Consider the following 15706-nt stretch of genomic DNA (forward strand, 5'->3'; position numbering starts at 1 on the left):
CATTTTACCTTCTATATCTCTGGAAATACCCTGTCTAATACTACAGACAGAGGAAGGTTTTTGAATATTAAGTTTTTTCCTATAAGATTATAAATCACAATTGTAAAGAAATAAGAATGGCAACTAATGTTTGGAAGATTTTAAATAAATTACACTAAATGATAATGGACATAATTTCGATTGTGTTTTACTTTTTAAAAAAATTCTTAAACTATTTCTCTTTTCAGATTAGATAATTAGTGAGTTCTCAGATTCATGTGCATTTGGAGAATAAATTCAAAATTAACGAGCATAGTTTCAATAGGTAAGAGCATGCTGTGTTCTCCATTCACTATAGATTTGGATTATGTCCATTCAGAATTTTCAGCATTTGGACATTGCTTTGATTAGCTTCATTTCTTATTGATGACTTTGTATTTTTGGCCATCATTCTCAGAACCATGACATATCCTATTACCCCTAATTCTACCCACTCTTCAGATGCAAGCATAATATCTCCTCTAAATTCTAGTTTTCTTATTTGGTGTCCTCTAAATTATGAGTACATCTTATTCTCATCCTTTTCTCATCTATCCTTTATGGATTTTTAACAAAACCAAATTTGATTTGGGTTTTTAGTAAATACTAATTTCAAAAGTGAATTAGTATTAATTAATTTACAAATTAATTTAATTTTTAAATCTATAATGTCATTGATATGAATAGATTTCTTTATGAATTCAACCTTTCCTAATTAGACTGAAATCTGACCTGTCTCTTGGGGTATCAGTGAGTTGTCTGGACTACTGAGAAGTTAAGTATTTCTGCCAGAAGCACAGGTTAGTTTTGTAGTAGAATCACAGGTTAGTATTAGTCAGAGAATATAAAAACCTTTCTGAGTTAAAGATTGATGTTTAATCAACTAGGGAATCTTCATTTATATCAGAAACATATAATTTTTTAAATGTCCTCTGTCTTCATTTATTGAGATATACCACTCGTCTATGTACTTCTCATTGCACTATTCTTCTTTTCAGGATATATTTTAAAATTCCTTTCACCTTTAGCCATGCTGATCTCTGGTAGAAATCACAGTGCTGCTCCAGTTATTCTCATTCTCTTGGGATTCTCTGACTCTCCAGAATTTCAGATTCTTCTCTTTCTGATATTTTTGACCATCTATGTGATCACTGTGATAGGAAATGTTGGTATGATTGCAATCATTATTATGAATCCCAAATTGCACACTCCAATGTATTTTTTCCTAAAACATCTGTCCTTTGTGGATTTCTGTTACTCCACTGCAGTTGTACCAAAGCTGCTGGAAAATTTAATGGCCGAAGATAGGACAGTGTCTTTTTCTGCTTGTATCACACAATTCTTCTTTTTTGTTACCTGTGCTTTGACTGACAACTTCATGTTGGCAGTGATGGCATATGACCGCTTTGTGGCCATTTGTAAACCCCTTTTGTACCTGGTCATCATGTCCCAGAAACGTTGTGTCCTGTTGATGGCTGCAGCATACATCTGGGGCACACTCTTCACTCTGACCTTCACCTACTCTCTCCTTACATTATCTTTTTGTGGGACTAACATAATTGACAATTTTGTTTGTGAATATTCTGGCATACTCTATGCCTCTTGCTCTGACAAACATTTCAGTGAGCTGATTCTTTTTATAGTAGCTAATATAAATATGCTGAGCACACTCATGGCCATAATTTCTTCTTATATTTTTATTTTTGTAACTGTCATGAAGATGCATTCAGTTAGGGCAAGGCACAAGGCTTTCTCTACTTGTGCTTCTCACTTGACAGCTGTTGGACTCTTTTATGGAACAGTCATTTTCCTCTACTGTATACCCAATACTAAAAACTCCTGGTTTACTGCCAAATTGGGAACTGTTTTCTATGCAGTGGTCATCCCCATGCTGAACCCTCTTATATACAGTCTGAGGAACAATGAAGTGAAGGAAGCACTCAAGAAGTTAGTGGTCAAAGTATGATTTCTCAATAAATTACCACCATCATCTTCAACATCACTATCCCCACCAGCACGATGAAAAAATAACAGCATCTAAATTAACAGCAAACACTAAACAATATCAACCTTTGTTGTTTAAAGAATTAGCTTGAACTGATTTTCACTAAATAAAAAATAAATATATTCACTCGTTCTTATACGCATCTGGTGTGTAGCTTTATTTGCTCCTTTATTTTCAAGACTGCTCCACTGTTTTTAATCTAAGGCTACAAGAAATAAGAATGTGAGAACTTGAAAAAAAGTAGCTTCCCAAATCCCCTTGACCTTGCATTGGTCTTCATCACATTATCTTAAATATTTTTTCCCTTAATATAACAAGCAGAATGCAATCATTTTTTTTTTTAAACCAGACGTTTTGTTTTATTCTGGTCTTCTCTAGTTGTTTTTAGATGTTCCTAATCTATCTCTAGGAGGTGAATTAACATGATGGACTTGGGAGAAATTGTGCTAAAAAATAAGATACTGACAGATGTGACTTGTTGATCCAAGAAGAGAGTGGGGATCATCAAACACTCAGAAATATTATCAGGTTGATGTAATTCAATGCAATGGTAAACTACCTTATAGAAATGCATTATTTTCTGAAAATAATAGGTATGTCCCTCTCTTCTTAAATTTAAATTTAAATTCATAATCTCTGTATTTAGTACCTCTAGTTTTCTTTAAAGATCAACTGAAGCACCAACTTCTAAAGCTGAGATATTTTCTAATGGTATGTATTCATTATCCTCAAACAGATTGTATATAGGTTTGTGTTTGCAAATATGTCCATATTTACATAAACATATGTATATATATATATATATATATATATATGCATATATATATATATACATATATATCTAATCATTTACATGAATCTATACTTATATTCAGAAATCTCATTGTTGTTGTAGTTAGTGATTAATGGAATTGATTAATTGTAATGTTCTGTTGTCTCCTGAGACTGCCAATCACTCTCTGGGAGCAGATCTGCTGTCTCAACTCAATCTCTCAGCCAGATTTTTCTTCCTGTAGCAAGCTGCCAACTCTGACGTAGAGTAGAGACTTCTGCCCTTGCTCAATGTTGTTTCTTTTATCTTCCCAGAGAATGGGCATGGAATAACTCAGGGGCTTCTTGGAAAAAATATTTCAACCAATGAACTTGCTACTCTTAAACATGCAAGCTCCTCCCCAGAAGTTCAAAGGGGTAAAACTCCCTTTAAGGCTGGAACTAGAAAATTTTTAAGTACAGACTTAGCACTTAGTAAGAAACTAATATCTCATTATCTCATTAGCAATTAGTAAGAACCTAACATCTCCCCCTTTCTTTTGTTTTAGAACATATGGTGGTCATGACCTTGAAACATAAATCCATCAATATGGGAGGCATTACACATAATTACATAAATTAAATAAACACATAGTAACATAGTAACATTATACATGCTAGAAGTATATAACAAATAACATAATCAAATAATCATAAATTGAGAATTTATAAATGTCCATAAGTCCATTGTCCATTAGTCTCATCTTGTGTTAGGAAATCCAATGATTCCTGCTGGTTTTAAAATTCTTTAACAGTCTTCTTATTAGCCATGCTCTTTCAGTGTCAGAGTTTCTTAGATTTTCTCCTTTGTTTTGAGGTCTTTCTCTTTTTCTGTCTCTCTCTGATGGACAAGGCAAATACAGCTCATTGGCACCCATCTGATTCCTTCTCCTTCTGAAGAAATACAAGCAAACCCTCTCCCCCAAGCAGTTAACCTATCTGGTCCCTTCCATTCACCACTTTCTGGGTCTCTCGACATCACCTGGAGATTATCTAAGGACAGTGGAGCTGCTCACACTGGACACTGCCCTTCTGGTGGGTTATAAAACCTGTCTGCTGGAGCCAGTGCATCTTTGTCAAAAATTAGAAAATTAATGGTATAGAGAACTAAATTTAGACGTTCTCTAGGGTTACCTGTGGCTTCCCCTTTCTTTTGTTTTTGGAAGATTGTCTTATGTCTCTGTTTCTTTTCTCTACTATTGCCTGGCCTTGTGGATTAAAAGGTATTCCATTGGTGTGTAAAATCTTATACTGTGCACAAACATGCAGAAAATGTTTAGAACTATATGCAGGTCCATTATCTGTTTTTATTTCTTGTGGCACACCCATAATTGCAAATGCTTGGATAAGGAATTCAGAGACCACCCAGGCTGTCTCTTTTGACATTGGCACTGCAAAAGTGAATACTGAAAAGGTATCTACTACCACATGGATAAAAGACAGACGACCAAAATATTTATTTACTGAGCCTGGCTAGCTCAGTCAATAGAGCATGAGACGCTTAATCTCAGGGTTGTGTGTTCAAGCCCCATGTTGGGTGCAAATATGTAATGTTCTGTCATCTCCAGAGACTGCCAATCACTCTCTGGGAGGAGATCTGCTGTCTCAACTCAATCTCTCAGCCAGATTCTTCTTCTTGTAGCAAGCCACCAAGTATGACCTAGAGTAGACTTCTGCCCTTGCTCAATGTTGCTTTTTTTATCCTCCCAGAGAATGGGAATGGAATAACTAAGGGGCTTCTGGGAAAAAAAATACTTCAACCAATGAACTTGCTCCTTCTAAACATGTAAGCTCCTCCTCAGGAGTTCACAGGGGTAAAACTCCCCTAAAGGCCTGAATTAGAGAATTGTTAAGTACTGACTTAGCACTTAGTAAGAACCTAATTCTCATTATCTCATTAACACTTAGTAAGAACCTAACAATTAATGTTTCTAATGATAGCTGCAAGGCATAAAACAAGACCAAATGACCTTCATGGTGATCATTGTATTGTGGCAAGTGTGGCAATTAATAAGTACAACAGTCATAATTTCTGGGTAATTTAATCATATAATTAATAAGACTAGCAGATAATAAATAAAGGGTGATTATTTGATTTTCTCTCAGGCTAAAGATCCCTTATGGTGGTGGAGTCACAGTTTATATTCCCTCAAAGAGGAAATGTTCCTAATTTCCATCATTTAATATAATGAGAGGAGGGCTATTTTGGGGCATATGATTTAGATCTCTCAAATCTTGGTCAAAGACATATCAGTTTCCATATTGCCTGGCTTGATGATTTGTAGAGTCAATATTTTCCTCTAAGATGCCTGAGCAAAAGCAATGAGCAGAAATACACTCATTAATTTAAACTTTTGATTTCTTTTGCTGGCTGATTATATCCTAAAAAATTAATCTCTAGGAAAGAGTTCCCATGTAGGTTGATTTATGGTTAAGGAAATTAAAAAGGGAAAAATCCTTGGTCTAATTCAATATCCACTCTGTATATTGTAACTCTGTAACTATTAGATAGAAATATTCCTTTCTCCCAAAAGGTAGATTTCCCAAACAGTAAGTCTTGGGGAAAATTCATCTTGAGTTTAAGAGTTGCTTCATTTCCAAACCTCAATTTAATGCATATAACACCAATATACTCTGACTGAGAACATAAATGTATGATGATAGAATGCTACTTAGAATTCAATATTGCTTTTAAATGAATTTGAAATCTCTTAGTCCAAATATTACTATCTATGTGAAAAATAAAGGTGTATATGTGTGAAGCAATATCTATTTTATTTCAAGTTAAATGTCTGCCTAATTGTTATGGTAAGTTAAATTTAATATTTACTTTTTGAAGCCAACAAAGATTAAAATGATAATGTATAGTGTGAATTTGAATGTCCAATGCTTAAATAATCTTTCTTCCTCTTCTCTTTCCCCCAGAAAATAACAAAACTCCTTTCCACCCATGTACAACATTTTAGATTATGACAACATTGCCTTGATCTCTGGTTTATTGATCAAGGTGAAAAGGTGAGTGGATGAATGCTATATGCAGCATTCTTCTCCCCCCTCTTTTTTCCAACATATTTTATTTTGGCATATTCCCCTTGGACTTGCATCATACTTATCTCTTTTACATTAGAATTATCTACATATTATGTAGTATTCCAGATTATGATTTTGGGGGTAAAATCCTTTTTTTTTTTTAAAGGAACCTCTTAAACTGTTCTTCTAGATTAAAGAGTTGTTCAATATTTTCAACCGTGTCTGATTCCCATTTGGATCCCATTTGGGCTTTTCTTCTTTAGACCATGTCAGATATAAAGAAAATGATTCAAACATTTTTAATGATTTGCCCTGGATCACACATTTGAATTAAAATCTTTTTACTCCATACCTCCACTCTATCCTCTGAGACATCTAGATCCTAATAAACAATAATCAATTAAGGCAATGATAATAGAATATCAATGATATGGAAGAAAACATATATAATCAGTTTTTATATCTTTGCTCCAGACAATTACATGACAAATAGATACGGGTAATAGAAGGGCAATTTCATTTAAACGATGAATATTGACTGACATGGTAAATCTAGAGAAATAAGACAAAATGACAGCCATGCTATTAGCAGAAAAGTTTTGGAAAACACACACACACACACACACACACACACACACACACACAAATGCACAGATTGAAATGATAAAGGTGGTGTTTTTTGTGTTTTTTTTTTTTTTTTTTAGTATAGAAAGTACATGGAGCTTTTACCACTTTGTATAATATTCACAGAATAAAATATTTTCCTCATCTTTTCACATTGCAAATTGCATCTGGAATTCAGGTCTTTGGACACATGCTTTAATACTTCACAGGCATGAGAAATTTCTTTCAGACATCATACATTTTGGAATATCTATTTAAGAAAAAAACTTGGAAAAGTTTCAAATATGTTGTAAATTCACTCTTGTGGAGGTCCTCCTTGGTGAGTGATACTAAGAAAGGGGTATATTTGCATTCTAATTGTCTGATCGAAAATTTTCAATACCTTTCCTGGCTATGTGATTTAATACAGAAATTTACTGTTACAATTAAAAAAACATTTGATCAGTTCCATCATTTCCAAGGTTGCCATGTGCAGATTTCAATTTTGTTACTACAAAAGCATTTACAAATTATAAAATATATTAAGATAAGGGTTACTCTTTTTACTGATATCTTTAAAAGTAAGCACATTAAATATAATGTTCTCCTTCATTTTTCTATAGCTAAAGTATCTAAATGTGTTTAATATCTTCTTCTTAATTAATGGACGTCTGCTTAGTTTGAAATTTTTTATTTTTTGTACCATTTACTATTTAAATTATTATTTTTTTATTTTAATGTGAGGATTGGGTTCAGGTAGATTCTTTCTTTTATAAGAGATTTAATGAGAAAGAGACTGGGTCACTGACACATTGTTGATGGAACAATTCTAGAGAGCAGTTTGGAACTATTTTCAAAAAGTTATCAAACTGTGCATACCCTTTGATCCAGCAGTGCTACTACTGGGCTTATATCCCAAAGAGACCTAAAAGGAGGGAAAGGGACCCACATGTGCAAAAATGTTTGTGGCAGCCCTTTTTGTAGTGGCAAGAAACTGGAAATTGAATGGATGACCATCAGATGGAGGAAGGCTGGAATATTATTGTTCTGTAAGAATCAATCAGCAGGATGATTTCAAAGAGGCCTGGATTTACATGAAATGATGCAAAATGAAATGAGCAGAACCAGGAGATTATACACAGCAAAAATGAGATGATTCAAATCAATTCCAATTGTTCAGTGACATCTGCTCCCAGAGAGAGGACAATGGGAATTGAGTGTGGACCACAGCATAGCATTCTCACTTTTTCTGTGGTTGTTTATTTGCATTTTGTTTTGCAAAGGAAATGATGCAAAAGAAAAGAAAATTTCCTTCTTGATCCATTTTTTCTTGTACAGCAGCATAACTATATAAAATGTATACATATTTGGATATAACATATATTTTAACAAATGTAACATGTATCAGACTACCTACCATCTGGGGGAGAAGTTGAGGGGAAGGAGGGGATAATTTGGAACAGAAGGTTTTGCAAGGGTCAATGTTGAAAAATCATCTATGCATATGTTTTGTAAATAAAAAGCTTCAATTAAAAATAAAAAATGATATAATTGAATAAAAATAAAACATAAAAGTATAAGGAAAATATTGCATGATACCTGGTAATCTATTCACTATGATTGTATTGTATATGTACATGATTATTTTTTGTCTTCTCCATTATAATCTAAGCTCTTTTGGGTCAATATTAACTGAAGTGCTTGGATCATTCCAAATGCTTATAAAATGCTTATTAGCTTGTGGATTGATTAAAAATGTCTCTCACTTCACAAACTTGATTATTAAATCGACTAGGTGGCTTGAAAGGGGCAGGAGATATTTTCTAATCTTAACAGTAGTTAGCCACTAGGGCCATTAACAGAAATAAACTTCTAAGAATGAAGTACCCAAATCATTTCATGTAGAGAACATGTCTAGTAGTAATAATGGAATTATCAGCTCAGGAATGCTAGTGTCCAATGATCATAGGAGCAGCATCTACTGAATATAGAGTTGAGGTTCTAGAGTTTGCTGAGCTTAGATCACCAATCTTGAGTTATTCTATGTATCTACTGGCTAAATAGGAGATAGAATAATGAAGAAATCCTTCATCCTGAAGATAACTTTTTACTCAACTTTAATTGTCCTAGGTAAGGCGAAGTCAAGAAATATTTATTAAGATCTCTCAATAAGCATTTATTAATGTGATGTTGGCCAAGTTTTTCCCTAAGTCCTCTGAGGGAAAGTCATGCAATTATGTAATATATTCCATCTAATTATTCACTTTATAATATTAAGGAAAAAACTATATTAATATTTGTGAAAGAATTCTACCTGAAAATCAATTCAATTTTTAGGAGATTCCATTTTTGGCAAGTGAAACTACAGAAACATTATTTTTTTTCTTTAAATTACTTCTTTTGAGACCATATATATATATAAGGTCACTAGAGAGTCTCTAGGGCCTGGGTCCCAAAGGATTTGGAGGCAAATAAAAGTTCTTCAACAAAATACACACACTCAGTAAAATGATGTGTCTTTGACATTGAGCTTTGTCATAAAATAGAGATAACCAGTCTGTTTACAAAATTGTAATTTTCTATTAATTTCTATTAATAAAGTATAGCAGTGGATTAATTTTGAGCATGATCAATAGAAAGTCGTTAGAGAGTGATCTAATCATGAAGCTCCTGTGTCACAAGACACTCTTTGTGTACTGTGGGCCTGGGAAATGAAACATGCTGGAGAATCAATGTATTTGGTGAGTAAGCATCATTGGTAATTTTTGACCATGCACTTTCCCTGGTCTATTGACTGAAAACTGGAATATTTATTTCAATAAAGATAAAGCAGAAAGGAACTACAAAAAAAAAAAAGTGGGAGTGGATGGATTATCTCTGCTCACCTTCATCATTATCATCATAAGGGAATACTTTTTGGTTGTTTAGGCAACTTAGTATTAAGCAGGATCAGCCAGTGTAATCAAAGTAATTTTGTGGTATCCTTCACAAAATCTTTTCAGTACATGTATTAAGATAATACAGATATGTATAAAGACCAATATTAATGCCATGTAGCAATCATTAAAGGTCCACTGGCAGTTACACTCAAGGTTGCAGAAGACAAGAGACTGAGGAATGTATGAGGAAGACAGGACTGTCAGCCAAAGCTTAACTTAAGCAAATTATATATGAAAGACTAGACTTAAGTCAGTAAGGATCAAGAGGGTTAATTTAATGGTAGATTAAGAATCTAGATAGAATTTAGGTTCACATTCTGCTTGTAAAAAATTCTAGCTGAGTGAAAATGGGGGGGGGATATTAATGTCTGTAAACCGAAATAATTATCAAAAACTAGCCATTTCAAGATGACTAAGCTGTATCAGTGGAGACGGTTTTCATTTCTGAAGCTCCTTATAACATTGGAAGCAAAGATACAGACGGTAATCACACTCTTTGACTCTAAATTATTATTGAGATTTTCTCGATAAACTGAAGATTATTTTTAGAATTATTTTCTAAAGTGTTCAGAAAAAAAAAAAACAATTGTAACAAAGACAAATCTGCAGTCAACTTAAAACTTTGACAATAAAAATAGTTTATTTGCCATAAATTAATGTGTTTGACAACTATAATGCTACCATAGCTGACAAGTATGAAATGTGAAATAAAACCTGAAAAGAGACCTGTGTGTAAAGTGGACAAGCATGACAGTCTTCAGTAGAGTAGCATAGAGCCTCAAGTAGTGGGATGGAAGCTAAGAAGAAAAAGAAAATAACTTTCATGTTAGGCAGATCTTCTGAATAGTTAAGATGTAGCAAATACATTCCCTGACATCAATGGTTCATAATTCCTTCTAGTAAGGTGGATATCTGCACACAAAGATAGATATTAATATTAAAACACACAAATGCCTATTGTACCTTATAAAATTTTCCTATAGGTTTGAGAGGAGAGAGTGAGCAGAAAATGGTCAATGAATGCTTTGAACATAGAGAAATTTGCTTCAAAGTTAAACAGAATTTAAATTTTCTAGAATTAGAAAAGTTTAAAGGGGTCAATGAGGCAAGGACTATGGTGAGAACAAAGATATGAAACCAAGAATACATATTGTGTTGATGGTATAGAAAATGTATACTTTGAATAGAAACTACTGCTAGCCATACAGATATAATTGGGATGGAAAATCCAAGTACATGACAACAAAGTTAAGGAAAGACTTGAATGTCAGGATAAGAATTGGAGACTGTTTGGTTTTTAATAAAATCTGAAATAGAAGTATCTCCATTTTTAAAGATGAGACATAGGGTAGTGTAAGAGAGGTGGAACTGGAACCATATCAGGATCGCAGCTCTGCTGTTTGATGTAATCCTGAACAAATTATTTAACCTCAATGAGTAGCTGGACTAGATGGCTAATAAGTCTTAAAGACTCAATATCTGATAATAAATCATAAACTCGAAAGTATATACTAAAATGAGGGACTGGATGAGATAACTGATAAATCTTTCAGTCCTAAATCTATGATAATAAATTATATATTTGCTAGGAACATGAGCCTAAAACATGCATTGAAGATATCTGATATGGACAAGATTGGAAAAGTAATTAAAAATCTAGAAAGGTAAACAGGTATGTTAATTATTTTTTTTTAAATTTACTAACTTACTATTTTATTTTTGATTGTTGACTTTTTAATTATCCTGCAGATGATTGAGTTTATCCATATGCAATGTGCAGTACACACACGCATCCTTGTGTATGTTTATGTGTGAATATATGTACATATAAAATACACACATATTTATAATTATGTATACAGACAAAGATAAACACAGGGTCACACATACGTGATACAAATATAAAAGAAAAAATTAGTAAACTATATGAAAAGTGAAAGAACAAGAAGGGAGCTCTTTATTCTAGCTCCATCTTTGAAGAATTTAGTATAGAGGGTCTGGATTAAAAGACATTGAGCAAGTCATTTGACTACCTTTTGTGCCCCAGGAATGAGACTGTGAGAAAAAAGAAAATGAATGATCAAGGAGCAATTGGGTGGTCCAGTGGATAGAGCATGGCTCTGGAGTCAGTGAGTTCATATCTGGAATCAGACATTCATAGTTGGATGACAAGGACAAATAATAATCCTCTTTGCCTTAATTTCCTCAAATGTAAAATGAGTTGGAAAAGGAAATGGCAAACAAGGAAAATCCCAAATAGAATCAGAAACAATGGGACATGACTGAAAAAGAAACAAAAGTCTCAGGTAACTCTGTAATTGCATGTTATAAATAGTTCTCACCAGCATTTCTTTACATATATACTATGTAATAACTGATTGTATAGATTATATAAATGAGAATTATATAGATTATATAAAATATATAGATGAGAATTTGGGAGAGACATTTAAAAGGGAACAAGGACTATAGGTTCCACTTGTCCTTCATAGAAGCTCAGGAATTATTTAAATATTTTGGGGGAAAATGAAAGCTCATTAAAATTTAAGAATTTAAGAAATTTCAACTATTGGCCACAGCATTACAACAGAAATATAGTTAAGGGGAAAATATCCCAGGGGAGAAACTTTTTTTTTTTACAAGAGATAAGAATGATTGAAAGGAAAATCCTGGAATTTGTACATTTAAAGAAGGAATTGGTGGTTTATAGAAGCCTTGGAAGCTACATGTAGAAAAATGTTAAAGTGGTAAAGACTGGAGTGAAACTTAATAGTATTAATGTTGAATGAAATGTGATATTGGAATAATATACACATCTGCACTTACTAGGTAGCACATTCTCTTACAAAAGTCCATTGATTAAGGACACCTAGGGAAGTTGGCGAATAATCTTCTGTTAGACTTCTATAAAAAGAGAAGTCCAAATTGAAATGTTAACTCCTAGCTCATCTTCATACCCTATTTCATAATCCTCACGTCATGTATCTTACTTGTCATTGAATTAAGCCTGCACCATCTTTGGTTAATTTCTTTATGTCCTTGTCCTCTGTCTCTGTGTCTCTCTTGTGTCTTTGTCTTTGTCTTTGTGTTTCTCTCAGTGTCTTGTCTCTGTAGCTATCTAGTTAGTCATTCATTTGTTTTTATTTTCTGTTTTGTTTTTTTTTTAAATTGTTTTCTACTCAAAAGATAATCACTACATTGTGCTATTTTTTAAAAGGGATATACTTGATCACTTTCTAGAAGGAAAGAAGTTACTAGATGTCTAAAAAAACCCTCTTTTAGGCTTTCTCTAATTTTTCTTAGTAAGTTTATGTTGACTTGTTTTCCACTATAGCCACCAACTACATAGAAACCGTTTCAGATGGTTGAATTTAGGATTCAACAAATAGGGACCTTCCTTGTCCATCTGAAGACATTTTTCATACTATTTATAAAGAATAAAAAGGACCATAAGATATTAATGTAAAATTTTGGAAATGATTTAAAAATCTTGAATATATAATGTGATATCTGTAATTAAAATTTAAATACTGTCTAGTGTAACCTCATATTTTATAGCGCAGTAGATAGAAATCTGCCTCTGAAGCATGAGAACCTGAAGTCAAATCCAAACTCAAGATGCTAGCTGTGAGCATACATCTGGGTTAGTCTTTTAACCTCTGTCAGCCTCAGTTTTCCCAATCTATAAAAATTAAATAATAAAATAAACAATTAAATAATTAAATAACAAAGCAAATAAAGCAAAAATATCTCCAGGACATTTTTGAAGATCATTTTAACAACAATTAAATGTACTTTGCACTATACATGGCACAAAGAATAGTTAGTTTTTATTGTTGGTATAAATCTTAGGAAAATAACTGAAATGATTGATTAATAATTTCACAATCATTAATGCTCATGAACTAGATTGAAATTGTTCTAACATTAATAGAGCTCTATATGCTGGGTATTATCTTTAGTTCTTTTCAAATATCATCCCATTTAGTCTTCACAACAACTCAAGAAAGCATTTTCTCCATTTGAAAAATGAGGAAATTGAGGTAAATAGTGGTTAAAGAAATTTTTAGAGTCACATAAGTGTCTGAGCCTAGATACGAACTTAGAGTACTGTGTGGAATCAGTAAAACCTATCACTTAGCTACCTCTACAGCAAACTATTGCTATGTGTAAATTTTTATGTTAAAGAAAACATTATCTGAATTTTATTGCCGTACTAATTTACTGAAACATGGTGTATGTAAAAATTCCTCATCAGATTCTTCCTGCTGAAATTACTCCAAATAATAGCTCCAACTATCATAGCATAACTTAAAAATAAATATTGTCCTCTTTTACCATCTATTAATTGAAGAAAAAATTAGGAAATGTCTTACATTTTTAGTGCTCAAAAACATGCCTGTATATATATATATATATATATATACATATATATATATATATATATATATATATATATATATATATATATATATATATATATATATATATATATACATATATATATATATGTATATATATATATATATACACACACACACACACACACATATATATATATATATATATATATATATATATATATATATATAGTATATATGAATGAATGAGACTGTGGGTACTTATACATTTACATATGTATGTCTATATACACACATATGTACACATATATACATTCATATACACATTACTGTGTGATGTATGTATATGACTTAATGAGTTTATACACATCCATGTACATATACATTACATACACACACGTATATGTATATATATATACATACAGATATACATATATGTTTGTGTGTACTTATATTTAAAGAGATAGTGTGTTAAATAGAGTTTTGGCATCTTTTTCTGTCTTCCAGAAAAGTGAATTACATCAAATGGGTAGAAATGTCACACTCAGAATGATGCAATGAACACCAAAACGGAAGGTGAGATTAAGGACCTTTGTCCTTTCACTTTAATGTGTAAAGAAATGAGGTAGACTGCCTTATGAGTTAAGGGGCTCCTACATTTAAAAGTTCTAAATGAGCTTCACTTTTTAGAATGGACATTTCTTGAAGTAGAAATTTTAGCAATTCTGTGAATTTTTACCCATCTATATAATCAAATCATTATCTTTCTCACTGTACTTTTGGCTTTTTTTCCAGGATCTATAATTTGCTCTCAGAATAAATGTATAGGATTGAAAGTGATACTAACTTTGAAATTAATCCTATTACTATTTTCATAATTATAATAATAATTTCTAATTCACATTTCATGTCCCACACCCTTAGCTACAGTTCCACAATTTTGCTCATGTTTTACTTCTCTTAAACTATTTCTCTCCATTTTCTCCAACAGGAACATGATAACCACTGACAAAAATCAGAGTGCAGCAGTCATGTTCATCCTCTTAGGATTCTCAGAGAATCCAGAGCTCCAGGTGCCCCTCTTTCTACTGTTCCTCACCATCTATTCAGTCACTGTGGTGGGAAACTTGGGCATGATTGTGATCATCAAGATCAACCCAAAACTCCACACTCCCATGTACTTTTTCCTCAAGCACTTGTCTTTTGTGGATTTCTGTTACTCCACTATAGTTACACCAAAATTACTAGAAATTTTAGTTGTAGAAGATAGAAGCATTTCCATCAAGGCCTGCATCTCACAGTTTTCCACTGGTGTCACCTGTGTGGTGACAGAGATGGTGGTGTTGTCCGTGATGGCCTATGACCGCTTTGTTGCCATATGCTATCCTTTGATCTATCCAATTTCCATGTCTCCAAAGTTCTGTGCTGGGCTAGTGACTGTTGCATATGCATGGGGCATAATTTCTTCTATTATATTCACTTATTCACTTCTTATAGTGTCATTTTGTGTGACCAAAATCATTAATAACTTTGTATGTGAATACTCTGTCATCCTCTCTGCTTCCTGCTCTGATAAACACTTCAGTGAGACAATATTTTTTATCTTTGCAAATCTCAATACATTATCCACCTTGATCATTATTCTTACATCCTATCTTTTTATTTTTGTCACTATCCTCAAAATGAAATCAACCAGTGGGAGATATAAAGCTTTCTCCACTTGTGCCTCCCATCTGACAGCTATTACTATCTTCTATGGGACCATTCTTTTGCTTTACTGTATTCCCAACTCTCAAAACTCATGGCTTTTTGTCAAAGTAGGATCTGTTTTTTATATTGTGGTTATTCCTATGTTAAATCCCTTAATATATAGCCTAAGGAACAATGATGTAAAGGAAACCTTCAAGAAATTAATGCATCTCAAAATTATTTCTCAGTAA

General features: G+C 32.7%; 2 protein-coding genes across 2 annotated transcripts; both read left to right on the plus strand.

Moving 5' to 3' along the window:
- Positions 1 to 1048: 1048 nt before the first annotated feature.
- LOC141547158 (olfactory receptor 5D18-like) lies at positions 1049 to 1984 on the plus strand. Its single transcript, XM_074275575.1, has one exon. It carries the CDS (start codon positions 1049 to 1051, stop codon positions 1982 to 1984), a length of 936 nt encoding a protein of 311 aa, XP_074131676.1.
- A 12777-nt stretch (positions 1985 to 14761) lies between these two features.
- On the plus strand, positions 14762 to 15706 carry LOC141546474 (olfactory receptor 1165-like). The gene has a single exon (XM_074274315.1). The coding sequence runs from the start codon at positions 14762 to 14764 to the stop codon at positions 15704 to 15706; it is 945 nt and encodes a 314-aa protein (XP_074130416.1).

This window comes from Sminthopsis crassicaudata, chromosome 6 (assembly GCF_048593235.1).
Source record: "Sminthopsis crassicaudata isolate SCR6 chromosome 6, ASM4859323v1, whole genome shotgun sequence".
Classification (NCBI taxonomy): Eukaryota; Metazoa; Chordata; class Mammalia; order Dasyuromorphia; family Dasyuridae; genus Sminthopsis; species Sminthopsis crassicaudata.

Coding starts and splice junctions, on each gene's coding strand:
- LOC141547158 (XM_074275575.1), top strand. CDS start 1,049: ATGCTGATCTCTGGTAGAAATCACAGTGCTGCTCCAGTTATTCTCATT.
- LOC141546474 (XM_074274315.1), top strand. CDS start 14,762: ATGATAACCACTGACAAAAATCAGAGTGCAGCAGTCATGTTCATCCTC.